Consider the following 13,133-nt stretch of genomic DNA (forward strand, 5'->3'; position numbering starts at 1 on the left):
CTAGAATGAGTCACTATCTCGAAGATTCGGCGGGGAACGTTCGAGCGTAGCGCGCTTGGGGCGAGAATGAACACGCACTTTCTAGAACAACAAAAACGATAGAAGTTATGTTCGCAGCAAGAACAAACGAGAACCCTCTGCAAGTCTGCGCGCGGCATTATCCCCCCCTTTAAAAGCGCATCGTCCCGATGCAGCACAAACCGAAAACAAAGCAAACAGAAATAACGGTAAACTAAAGAGTCATTTGGAACACATAAGGTCCACAGTCCTATCGAGCGTAGTACGGCTTCATGCGCACGACGTGGACGACTTCTGGTCTTGGAGGGCGGCGTGATGAAGTCCGTGTTCCATCGGGCATCACCTCGTAGTTCAGATCCCCGAGTCGACGAAGCACTTTGTAGGGTCCAAAGTAGCGCTTCAGGAGTTTCTCGCTGAGACCACGGCGGCGGATCGGTGTCCAGACCCACACCCTGTCTCCCGGCTGGAAGTGGACGTCCCGGCGACGAAGGTTGTAGCGGCCAGTGTCGATACGCTGTTGGGCTTGAATCCGGAGTCTGGCGAGCTGACGGACTTCTTCTGCCCGTTGGGCAACCACCTGGGCGTCGTCGCTTCCGTCGACAGCCGGTTCGTGGGGTAACATTGCGTCCAGCATTGTCGTCACTTTGCGACCATGAACCAGTTGAAAGGGTGTAACCCCGGTGGTTTCTTGCACGGCCGTATTGTAGGCAAAGGTGACATACGGCAACACCTCGTCCCATGTCTTGTGCTCCACGTCGACGTACATGGAAATCATGTCGGCGATGGTCTTATTGAGTCTTTCCGTCAGCCCGTTGGTCTGAGGGTGGTACGCCGTAGTGCGACGATGGCTGGTGTGGCTGAGACGAAGGACTTCTTGTGTCAACTGGGCCATGAACGATGATCCACGGTCTGAGATCAGGACTTCAGGAGCGCCGTGCCGGAGGACGATGGATTCGATGAAAAACTTGGCAACTTCCACAGCAGTTCCGGAAGGAAGGGCTTTCGTTTCGGCGTACCGCGTAAGATAATCTGTGGCGACGATGATCCAGCGATTTCCCGACGTCGACGGCGGAAAAGGGCCAAGTAGATCCATTCCGATCTGTTGGAAGGGTGCCGTTGGCGGAGGAATGGACTGCAAGAGTCCGGCCGGCTTCGTTGGAGGCTTCTTTCGTCGCTGGCATTCATGGCATGATCGTGTGTATAGGTGGACGGTTTTGGGGAGCTTTGGCCAGTAATACTTTTCACGAATACGGGCCAGTGTCCGGCTGTAACCAAGGTGTCCGGACGTCGGGTCGTCGTGGCAGGCATGGAAGATCTCCTCCCGAAGGTCGATCGGGATTACCAGCAGCCACGTCGAGTTGTTGTTCCCGAAGTTCTCTTTGTAGAGTACACCTTGTCTAATGGCGAAGGTCGGCATGGCTCGTGAAAAAACACGTGGTATGGCACTCCCACGCCCTTCCAGGTGCTCTATTAGTGCGCGCAGCTCAGGATCGTCTCGCTGACGTCGGGCCATGTCGTCGCTGTTCACTGCGCCCAGGAAACACTCGTCGTCATCGTCGTCGCTGCTGTCGGAAGGTGTTTCGACGGGAGCTCTGGACAGGCAGTCGGCGTCGCTGTGCTTGCGGCCTGACTTGTAGACTACGGTCATGTCAAACTCTTGTAGTCGGAGACTCCATCGCGCAAGGCGTCCTGACGGGTCCTTGATGTTCGCAAGCCAGCAGAGCGAATGGTGGTCCGTGACTATGCGGAACGGGCTTCCGTATAAGTACGGACGAAACTTCGTGATCGCCCAGACGACCGCAAGGCATTCTTTTTCAGTCGTGGAGTAATTTCGCTCCGCCTTGGACAATGTCCGACTTGCGTAGGCGATGACTCGCTCGGTGCCTTCTTGTACTTGAACCAGTACCGCGCCAAGTCCTGCGTTACTTGCGTCCGTGTGAATCTCGGTTTCCGCATCCTGGTCGAAATGTCCAAGAACGGGAGGCGCCTGCAGTCGTCGCTTCAGCTCGTCGAATGCCTGCTGCTGCTCCTCGGCCCATTCGAACTTCTCGGCGTCCTTCGTGAGGCTTGTGAGCGGTGCGGAAATCCTCGCGAAATCTCGAACGAAGCGCCGATAGTAAGCACATAGCCCAAGGAACCTTCGCACGGCCTTCTTGTCTGCCGGCGCTGGAAATGCTGCGACGGCGCGAGTCTTCTCTGGGTCGGGGCGAACGCCTTCGTTACTGACCACGTGACCTAAGAACTTCAGCTCGTCATAGGCGAACCGACACTTTGATGGCTTCAGGGTGAGTCCGGCGGTCCGTATGGCTTGGAGAACAGCTCGCAGTCGTCGCAGGTGCTCGTCGAAGTCGCTGGAAAACACAACGACGTCGTCGAGGTAGACGAGACAGCTCTGCCACTTCAGTCCTGCCAGTACGGTGTCCATGACACGCTGGAAAGTTGCTGGCGCCGTGCACAGTCCGAAGGGCATCACCTTGAACTCGTAGAGCCCATCCGGTGTCACGAAAGCTGTCTTCTCTCGGTCCCGCTCGTCGACTTCGATCTGCCAGTAGCCGCTCTTCAGGTCCATCGATGAAAAGTATCGGGAGTGGCGCAGCCGGTCTAACGTGTCGTCGATGCGGGGGAGTGGATAGACGTCTTTCTTCGTCACCGCGTTCAGCTGCCGGTAGTCCACGCAGAACCTAAGCGTTCCGTCCTTCTTCTTAACCAGTACGACTGGGGAGGCCCATGGACTGCTTGAAGGTTGGATTATGTCGTCATTCAGCATCTCTTGGACTTGCTGATGGATCACCTCCCTTTCCTTAGCGGAGACTCTGTACGGCGATCGATGCACAGGGCGCGCGTCGTCCTCGGTAACAATGCGGTGCCTGGCAACCGCGGTCTGGCGCACCTTCGACGACGTCGCAAAGCAGTCGCGGTATTCGGCGAGGAGGTTAACCAGCTGACGCCGTTTAGGGTCCGGAAGCCTAGGGTCAATGTCGAGCTGTGTTGGCGACGTACTGTCTTGCTGGGGCGGCGAGGATTCGTCAGTAATCGCGGTGATTTCGGCGGGGTCTCGGAGTTTCTCGACGTGGCCCACGGCTGCACCTTTCGTGAGGTGTTGCGTTTCGTTTCGGAAGTTCGTCACGAGGGCCACAGTCCGCCCATCCTGAAGTTCAGCTACTCCCCTTGCGACGCCTATGCCTCTTCCCAGGAGCAATTGGAGGCTTCCCTCGAGAAGAACTTCGCCACCGGAAGCTTCATCGATCCCGACAAGTACGAAAACACTCGACCGCGGTGGTAGGTTTACGTGGTTTGCGAGGACTCGGACCGTGGGTGACGTCGCTTGGGGTTCCTCCGCTGGTGGAGCAGGTTTTCGTAGCGTCAGCCGGTTTGTTCCGAGGTCGATGACGGCGCCATACTCGCAGAGAAAGTCCATTCCGAGAATAACGTCCCTCGAACAGTCTTGCAGAACGACGAACTTTACCGGACACGTCTCGCCGTGAATCTCGACTCGAGCAGTGCACCTTCCGACGGGCGTGATGAGATGTCCTCCTGCGGTTCGTATTTGGGGTCCATCCCACGGCGTCATGACTTTGCGAAGGCGGCGGGAGAGCCTTCCACTCAAGACCGAGTAGTCTGCTCCGGTGTCCACGAGTGCTGATGCGTCGTAGCCGTCAATGACGACATTCAGGTTATTGGACACCGCTGCAGGGGTGTCGTTTCGGTCTCTGGTAGCGTTCGAGTGGGGGCCCTCCGACGTTCGTGGAGGATCTTGGCGTCGGTCGTCTTCGGCAACTCCACCTCCAGGGGTTGCCGCGCCTAGTTTCCCCGGCGAGGAGCGAGGGGTGACAGGCTTTCACGTCGGGGTCGGTGCATCGGCGAAGCTGGACGTCGCGGTGACGGCGACCGGAACTCTCGGCGTGACGCAGGCTCGGGGGACTGGGGTCGTCGCAGGTACTCGTCGATCTCCCGAGGGCGTTCACCATACCGGGGGCGCGGGTCGCTTGGGTGGAATCCGCGCAGCCCGAGTCGTCGGTATGGGCATCGGCGGTACACATGGTCAGCTTCCCCGCAGTGGTAACACAGCGGGCGTCGGTCGGCCGTCCTCTAGACGTCTGTCTTCCTCGGCGCAGGTCGCTCTGGGGGAACGTGCGCCTGATCTTCCTGCCGTCGGGGGTACTGCGGCGTTGGGGCGTCTCTTCGGGGTGGTGCCGTGGCTTGGCGGGAAGCTTGCGGCGGTCGTCGGGCCATGGCGGCGTAGCTCAACGTCGGTTCCTCCGGTGCCACCCTGGTGACGGGAACCTCTGGTTGGAGCGCGCGATGCACTTCCTCTCGGACAGCCTCGGCGATGGAAATGGTTGGCGGACGGCTGGTGGTTGGCAGCAACCTCCGCAGTTCCTCCCGGACAACCTCCCGGATAATTTCGCGGATGTCCGTACCAGGCACGTTTTCACCGCTAAGGAGCGCGGTTGCAGTGACGCTTGGCTGCCGCTGGTAGTGGGAAGCGCGCGCTTGGAGGGCGCGCTCGATGTTTGTCGCCTCGCTGACGAAGGCGTCGACGGTTGCCGGCGGGTTGCGGACGAGGCCTCCGAAGATGTCGTCCTTCACGCCCCGCATCAAAATGCGCAGCTTCTTTCCCTCGGTGGCCTGAGGATCGGCGCGGGAGCTCAGGCGGAGCACGTCTTCCACAAAGCTCGTGACGCTTTCATTGGGGCCCTGGGTCCTGGTTCGCAGTAGGTCCTCGGCTCTCTCTCGGCGGTGGTGATTGACGAACGTAGCCTTCAGGTTGGTCTTGAAGATGTCCCACGACGTCAAAGAGGACTCATGGTTCTCGTACCAGTGCTTGGCGGTTCCCTCAAGCGAGAAGTAGACATTGTGCAGGCGTTGCTCGTCGGTCCAGCCATTGTGGCGGGCAACGCGTTCATACTGGTCAATCCAGTCTTCGACGTCTTGGTAGAGTTCACCGTGGAAGGGGGCAGCCGTCCGCGGTGCGACGGGCATGTAGACGACGGGAGAAGCGGCAGGGGCTTGCGACTGGTTGGCCATCGTCGTCTTCTGCGGCTTGGGCTTGTCCAGGAGCAAACCGTACTCAGGATCCTCTCCCTTGGTGCGGCGGCTGGTCCGAATTTCAGGTTCTGCGGTGAGTGGTCTTCTCACCGAGCCGGGAATCGGACTTGCACTGCGGTCCCTTGGAGGGGAACGCTGCACGGGCATGCGGTACCCCGCACCTCCACCAAAAATGTCACGGGTGGTGACCAAAAGAAAACAGAAAATGAACAAGAAGAAATAAACGTTTAATGTGGCGAACTTGTGCCAAAAAATAAAAGGGTACAAAATAAAACAGCAGTGCGTCGCGGGCGTCGATGTCGGCGAAACCGCAGGATCGAGCGCAGAGGCGAGACTGACTCGACAAGGTCGCGGGCGGCCTCTTATCTAGAATGAGTCACTATCTCGAAGATTCGGCGGGGAACGTTCGAGCGTAGCGCGCTTGGGGCGAGAATGAACACGCACTTTCTAGAACAACAAAAACGATAGAAGTTATGTTCGCAGCAAGAACAAACGAGAACCCTCTGCAAGTCTGCGCGCGGCAATATTTAATTGCTCCCGGGACTTAATAGAACTTTTCACCGGCTGCCCTGCAGGTATATAATCTATAAAAAATGTATAAAACCGCTCAATTAAATATCTCGCAGTAAACAAAAAACCTGAAGTTGCAAAAAAGTGTGTTTCGACAAAAAAACAGTCGTTTATTTCACCCTGGGGTGGTCCGAGCAAAAAACACGAAATATGGTGCGTTTGGACGAACAATTAATAATCGTTTGATTGTGAAAGTTTAATCATAGTAATTTTTGTTTAAAGTGAGACGTTTAATCATAGTAATTTTTGTTTAAAGTGAGCTGACACGATTAGGTTCAAAGAAAAAGCGGAGCTTTCTTCCGCTTCCCCTTGTCCGTCTTTCCGGTTACAAGGGAAGAAACGGCGGGTACCGTGTAAGAATCGGAGGTGCCGCCGGTGCGTAGCAATAGCAGGCCCGTTGTGCCCTTGGTACCCGAGGGCGGCTATACGGGCGGCAGCAGCTGACGTGGACTTCTCGAAAAAGGGAAACGCGATAATAACGTCGCGAAATCTAGCTGTCACGCATACTGCGGTGAAAAAGCCGAACTATTCAGCGACGCATGAATTTGCCATTTCAAAGCCGATTTAAACACAAACGAGGCGTGAGCCTCCAATAGCGCCCATTCATTAACACCATATCACCTCGTCGTATGAGATTGCCCGTTTTCGGGGCTTTTGTTTTGCTGTTTACATCTGTCCTGATGTCGAGAAGAGAAAGTGATTGCGATGTGTGCGTAAGAATCAGCTAGCTCACTAGCCGATGCTCTTACCTGGCAGCGCTAAGCATTTGCTGATATCAAGACAGTGGAAGACCACAGGAGGACACAGCCGCGCAAAACGATCTAAATAGGAAAAGCCATAAAGCAACAATAGTATAAAAAAGCCTTTTCCCACCAAGATGTCCCCGACAACTCGATGTCCTGCTGTCTACCTGCGTGCGCACACCGTGACACCGTCGCACACTTTGCTGGGATCGACGGTGGCGTGCTGTGCAGAGAAGTGGCGCAAGGACGACGCCAGGTTGCGCCGCGAAAGCTCAATTTTTAAATGTTTTTTTCCTTTTTAGAACAAAATTATTTTATTTAAACTTTTAAGAACAAAAGAAAATAAACTTTTTTGTAGAAGTCACCATGTTACATATTTTTTTTCTTTGGGCCACCTCAAGGAAGATTTGACGGCTCTTTAAACGACGAAACGCAATCATGCACAATATTTTTTTAGATATTTAGTTGAACGGCCTGAAACATTTTTGTGTACAGCATACTTGCAGGGGTGTCAAGAAGAGTATTTAGAGTCGCATGTAGCAAAAGCATAGTTTGTAATAAAACTAAAATATGCTAAAATGCTCATAATACCTTATTTGTTTTAACTGTTTCGAGCTCACCAAATTTCTTATTACTTAGCAATCAAATACCGTATGGTTTTTAGGCAAAAATAGTCCAGTGTTTCGTAAAATTTTTTTATCTTTTATCAATTATAAAATGACTCTCTAGTTCTTTTAATAGTTCAAACCGCCATCACCCGATGAAATTTATTTTTCGTCAAAAAATATTTTAGAGTGGCACCACAAACGTTATGATGAAGAGCCATCAATTTTATTTTAGGAATCGGAGGTGGCCGTGGTACCTTTGGCATGGCATGGTGAAGTCCTGGTCACCTAATTCCGCCTGTCGTTTATGCATCGCGTTTTGAGCAGCCTTCGGGTACAAAGGGCACAACGAGCCTGCTATTGCTACGTGCTGGCGGCACCTCCGATTATTATACGATACCTGCCATTTCTTCCCTTGTAGCCGGAAAGACGGAGAAGGGGAAGCGGCAGGAAACTCCGTTCTTTCTTCGGACCTAATCGTGTTAGCTATCGTCGTAGGTGGCGTGCTGTGCAGCGAAGAGGCGTTAAAAAGCGAAACCGGGTTGTGGTGCGAGAGTTCGAATTCAAAAATTGTTTTTCGCTTTAAACAAAAATAGCTTTGATTAAACTTTCAGAATCAAGATATTATCGATTGTTCTTCCAAACCCACAATATTTTGTATTTTTACTTGGACCACCTCAGGGTGAAATAAACTACTGTGTATACGTTAAAACGCACTTTTTTGCAACTTCAGGATTTTCGTTTACTGCGAGATATATAATTGGACGGTTTAAAACATTTTTATAGATTATATACGTGCAGGGCAGCCGGTAAAAAGTTCTATTAAGTCCCCGGGAGCAATTAGATATTTTTAATAAAATAACAAAAATGTTAAAATTTTCAAAAATGTTTAGTTTTGTTTTAATATTTAAATTAAACAAAGCACTAAAAAGTTTGTTTTTTCTCAATTATTGAGTGATGCCTAGTTTCACGTTGAATTTAAAATCGCCCAAAAAACTAATTTCAAACCTCAAAACTATCATAAAACTAATGTCAAACCTCACAAATCTTACAAAACTAATTTCAAACCTCACAAATCTCACAAAACTATTTTCAAATCTCACGAAAAGCTCATTTGAAACCTCACAACTATCACAAAACTAATTTAAACCTCACACTTCTCAAAAACTATTTTCAAATCTTACAAAAATCTCATTTCAAATCTCACAAAAAGCTAATTTCAAACCTCACAACTATCATAGAACAAACTTCAAACCTTGCAAATCTCACAAAAAGCTAATTTCAAACCTTACAACTATCACATAACCAATTTCAAACCTCGCAAATCTCACAAAATGATCATTTCAAATCTCACAAAAAGCTCATTTAAAACCTCACAACTATCACAAAACTAATATCAAACATCACAAATCTCACAAAACAATTTTCAAATCTCACAAGAACTCATTTCAAATCTCACAAAAAGTCAATTCAAATCTCAGAAAAAGCTCATTTAAAACCTCACAACTATAACAGAACTAATTTCAAACATAAAAAAATCTCAGGAACTATTTTCAAATCTCGCAAAAAACTCATTTCAAATCTGACAAGAAGCTCATCTCAAACCTCACAACTACCACAAGACTAATTCCACATCTCAAAAAAAGATAACTTCAAACCTCACAAATCTTACAAAACTAATTTCAAACCTCACAAATCTTACAAAACTAATTTCAAAGCTCACAAATCTTACCAAACTCATTTCAAACCTCACAACTATCACAAAACTAATTTAAAGCCTCTCAAATCTCACAAAACTATTTTCAAATCTCACAAAGAAGCTCACTTCAAGTACTACAAAAAACTAATTTCAAACCTCACAACTATCACAAAAATAATTTCAAACATTACAAATCTCTCAAAAAGCTCTATTCAAATCTCACATAAAGCTAATTTCAAACCTCCCAACTATCACAGAACTAATTTCAAACCTCAAAAATCTCGCAAAACGATTTTCGGATGTCACAAAAAGCTCTTTCCAAATGTCACAAAAAGCTAATTTCAAACCTCCCAACTATCACAGAACTAATTTCAAACCTCAAAAATCTCACAAAAAACTCCTTTCAAATCTCGCAAAAAGCTCATTTCAAACCTCACAACTATCACAGAACTAATTTCAAACATCACAAATCTGACAAAACTGTTTTCAAATCTTGCAAAAAGCTCATTTCAAACCTCACGAATATCACAGAACTAATTTCAAACATCACAAATCTCACAAAATTATTTTCTAATCTCACAAAATGCTTATTTCGGAACCTCACAACTATCACAAAACTAATGTCAAATCTCCCCCCCCCCCCCAAAAAAAACTAACTTCAAACCTCACAAATCTTACAAAACTAATAACAAACCCCAGAAATTTAACAAAACTAATTTCAAAGCTCACCCACACGCAACCACACACACATGTAGATACAAAAATATCCGTGGACGACATATAGCAGGTTTCATGGTCACTAACAAATTAGGGAACTCGGGCCTGGCCAGTCTCGAGCATCTCATTACCGCTCCGTAGCCGATCAGGTTGCGGCATCAGCAGATAAGAACACCCAAAATCCAACCAGGAAACAAGAAGCGTAACCATGATGCGCCTCAGCCTGAGTGCTGTCATTGACTATACCTACATCCCCTGCCAACAACAATATTAATATGTTTTATACAATTTTGAAAGAGGCATAGAAGAACGTTAAAAAAACCGAGGAGTTGTAGCAATCGTTCTCTGAAACGTGTGTGAGCAAATAGCGGGCCAGCGTCCACTAACTGTATTACGTGGAATGTTCATTGTGCATATATCCTGTATTTATGAAGCGACAGAGGCTAGCTGGCATGGCTTGACCGTAACAATGACTACTGTTGTGTGAAGCCACCCTTCGCCCTAATGCGACGTTGACTCGAGAGGCCTTAATCACTGCAGTCAGGAAGAATCGAGGTTCATATTCCGCGTGTTCGCACGCTCGCGTTTCTTTTTCCCCTCTTTCCGCACAAGCCGCAGTGACCAAACATTTCACGCCGTCGCTGACGCCCGATGACGACGTGTTCAAGCACATCGCCAGCGTGTACTCTTTCAACCATGCCAACATGTACCTGGGGACGGCCTGCGGCAGCTTCCCCAACGGCACCACCAACGGAGCAGAGTGGTACGCGCTCGCAGGTGGGCGTTGTGCGGGTTCTGTCGCCTGGACCACGTTCCTTACACCATGCTCTTCTCGCAGGCGGCATGCAGGACTACAATTACGTTTGGGAAGGCTGCATGGAGGTGACGTTGGAAATCTCCTGCTGCAAGTACCCTCCGAGACAAGAGCTTCCCCGCTTCTGGAAGGACAACAAGCAGGCCTTGCTTGCCTACTTGGGCGAAGTCCACAAAGGTACCTTCTGCTTGCCGACTGCGTCATCGCGCACTTTAGGGCGTAAATCCGAATCTTTTTGTTTGCACGAGGGAGATGCGTTCACATACGTCCTGGCAGGCTGCATTCGTGGCGCTGCGAATGCGTTGTACAAAATATACGGTCTGTATACACACTGTCTGAGGCGTGTCTTCTCCTTGTGTGCCGGTCCTGCTAGTTTTGTCATACTTTCTGCGGACATATCTTTGAAGCGTGTAAGAAGAAAACATGCTTGGAACACGCGTCAGGCGAGTCTGCGGATGAATTTCTTATCGTGTCTGCAGCGGAACACCGTGTCTTTTGTAATAGTATAAGCAGTAAGACTGCGGTTTTATGGAACCCTATACTGACACGAATGACAATTGATAAGGCGATGATAAAAGGAGAAACTAAACGTTTAATGGGGCGACCTTGTGCCCAAAACAAAAAGCAAACAGAAGATAACGATAGTGCGTCGCGGGCGTTGATGGCGGCGTAACAGGAGTGACGAAAGTAATCCCTGGAGAAGGGGAACAAGAGGGACAAAGGACAAACATAAATCTCCAAACACAGCTAGGTGACTGGTGAGCGACCGAAAAAATCCACCTGGTCCGGGTATCGAACACGGTACCTCTCCATTACAAGTGGAGCGCTCTACCAACTGAGCTAACCAGGGGTTAGAGGTCAGTAGAGCAAACGGGTTTTATCAGCTGCCACCAGTCGAACACCAACAAGGTTGAAGCTTGCAATTTAACGTTATAAATATAATGCAATTAAATGCAAAGGTGCAAGCGAGCTGGACAAGAATGACAAAAGTAATCCCTGGAGAAGGGGAACAAGAGGGACAAAGGACAAACATAAATCTCCAAACACAGCTAGGTGACTGGTGAGCGACCAAAAAATCCGCTTGGTCCGGATATCGAACCCGGGACCTCTCAATTACAAGTGGAGCGCTCTACCAACTGAGCTAACCAGGAGTTAGACGTCAGTAGAGCAAACGTCACCAGTCACCTAGCTGTGTTTGGAGATTTATGTTTGTCCTTTGTCCCTCTTGTTCCCCTTCTCCAGGGATTACTTTCGTCATTCCTGTCCAGCTCGCTTGCACCTTTGCATTTATTTGCATTATATTTATAACCTTAAATTGCAAGCTTCACCCTTGTTGGTGTTCGACTGGTGGCAGCTGATAAAACCCGTTTGCTCTACTGACCTCTAACCCCTGGTTAGCTCAGTTGGTAGAGCGCTCCACTTGTAATGGAGAGGTCCCGGGTTCGATACCCGGACCAGGCGGATTTTTTCGGTCGTTCACCAGTCACCTAACTGTGTTTGGAGATTTATGTTTGTCCTTTGTCCCTCTTGTTCCCCTTCTCCAGGGATTACTTTCGTCATTCTTGTCCAGCTCGCTTGCACCTTTGCATTTAATTGCATTATATTTATATTTGTAACAGGAGTATCGTACGCTGGAGCGAGGTTGATCCCGGCTCGCCACGCGGAGCCCCTTTGTACACGCGTTGGCTTCTGGAACAATCGACCTAGAAGATTCCGCGCGATGAACATTCTGACCTATAGAATGAACAACACGGTTCTCGAATTTACCAGAACATCACATTACAGAGTCAACAAAAATGTGTAACCATGACCGGGCATCGAACCCTGGCTTTTTAGAGTGGAAAGCAAGGGCGATAACGTTAGGCCACGAGCGCGCAGCCTGATTGCTCAGCTGCGCGCGCGGCATGATTCCCCCCTTAAAGAAAGCTCATGGTCCTGATGCAGCACGAAAGGAAAACGCAAATCCACAATAAAAGAACAGCAGAATCGTACACTCTTTGACGAGAGTCCAGAGTTCTATCGTTCGTAATAGGGCATGGACCGGACGACGTGCACCACCTCGGGTCGTGGCTGGCGTCTCGCAGATCGGCGCGTTCCGTCGCGAAGAACTTCGTAATTCAGCTCGCCGAGGCGTCGGATGATTTTGTAGGGTTCGAAATAGCGTTTAAAAAGTTTCCCGCTGAGACCGCGGCGCCCTATCGGTGTCCACACCCATACTCGGTGTGCAAACTAAAAGTGGACGTCCTGGCGACGAAGGTTATACTGGGGTGCGTCGACTGGCTGTAGGTCTCGAATCTTGATTCTTGCCAGTTTACAAACTTCCTCCGCACGTTGAGATATCAGATAAGCGTCTTCGTTGCCATCGTCGGTTGGCACGTGATGCAGCATGGCCTCGAGCATCGTGGTAATCGCACAGCCGTGTACCCGTTGAAACGGCGTCATTCCCGTGGTTTCTTGAACCGCTGTGTTGTACGCAGACGTAACGTACGGCAACACCTCATCCCACGTCTTGTGCTCCACGTCGACGTACGTGGAGATCATGTCGGCGATCGTCTTGGTGAGCCGCTCTGTTAGCCCGTTAGTCTGCGGATGATAAGCGGTTGGTCGTCGGTGGCTGGTTTGACTGAGCCGAAGTATCTTTTAGGTCAGCTGAGCCATGAAAGATGACCCTCGATCTGTGACCATGCACTACAGGTGCGCCGTGTCGAAGGAGAATGGACTCGACAAACAACTTGGAGAGGTCCACCGCTGCTCCCGGAGAAAGGGCTTTCGTCTCGGCGTGTCGTGTAAGATAATCGGTCGCGACAAAAATCTATCGGTTCCCACGCGTCGATGTACGGAACGGCCCAAGTAAATCTACTCCGACATGCTGGAAGGGCGTAGTCGGGGCACATGTTGGCTGCAGGAGTCCTGTTGGC

General features: G+C 49.9%; 1 protein-coding gene across 1 annotated transcript in view; it reads left to right on the top strand.

Annotated features, from left to right (window-relative positions):
• Positions 1-13,133, top strand: part of LOC120843111 (carboxypeptidase M-like) — a 64,444-nt gene that overhangs the window by 25,994 nt on the left and 25,317 nt on the right. Inside the window, exons 5-6 of the mRNA XM_040214344.1 lie at positions 10,020-10,178; positions 10,240-10,392. Coding sequence (XP_040070278.1) covers positions 10,020-10,178; positions 10,240-10,392 — 312 coding nt within the window. The remainder of the gene's footprint in view (positions 1-10,019; positions 10,179-10,239; positions 10,393-13,133) is intronic.

The sequence above is a fragment of the Ixodes scapularis genome, unplaced genomic scaffold, assembly GCF_016920785.2.
Source record: "Ixodes scapularis isolate PalLabHiFi unplaced genomic scaffold, ASM1692078v2 PGA_scaffold10__122_contigs__length_95168666, whole genome shotgun sequence".
In the NCBI taxonomy this organism is placed as follows: Eukaryota; Metazoa; Arthropoda; class Arachnida; order Ixodida; family Ixodidae; genus Ixodes; species Ixodes scapularis.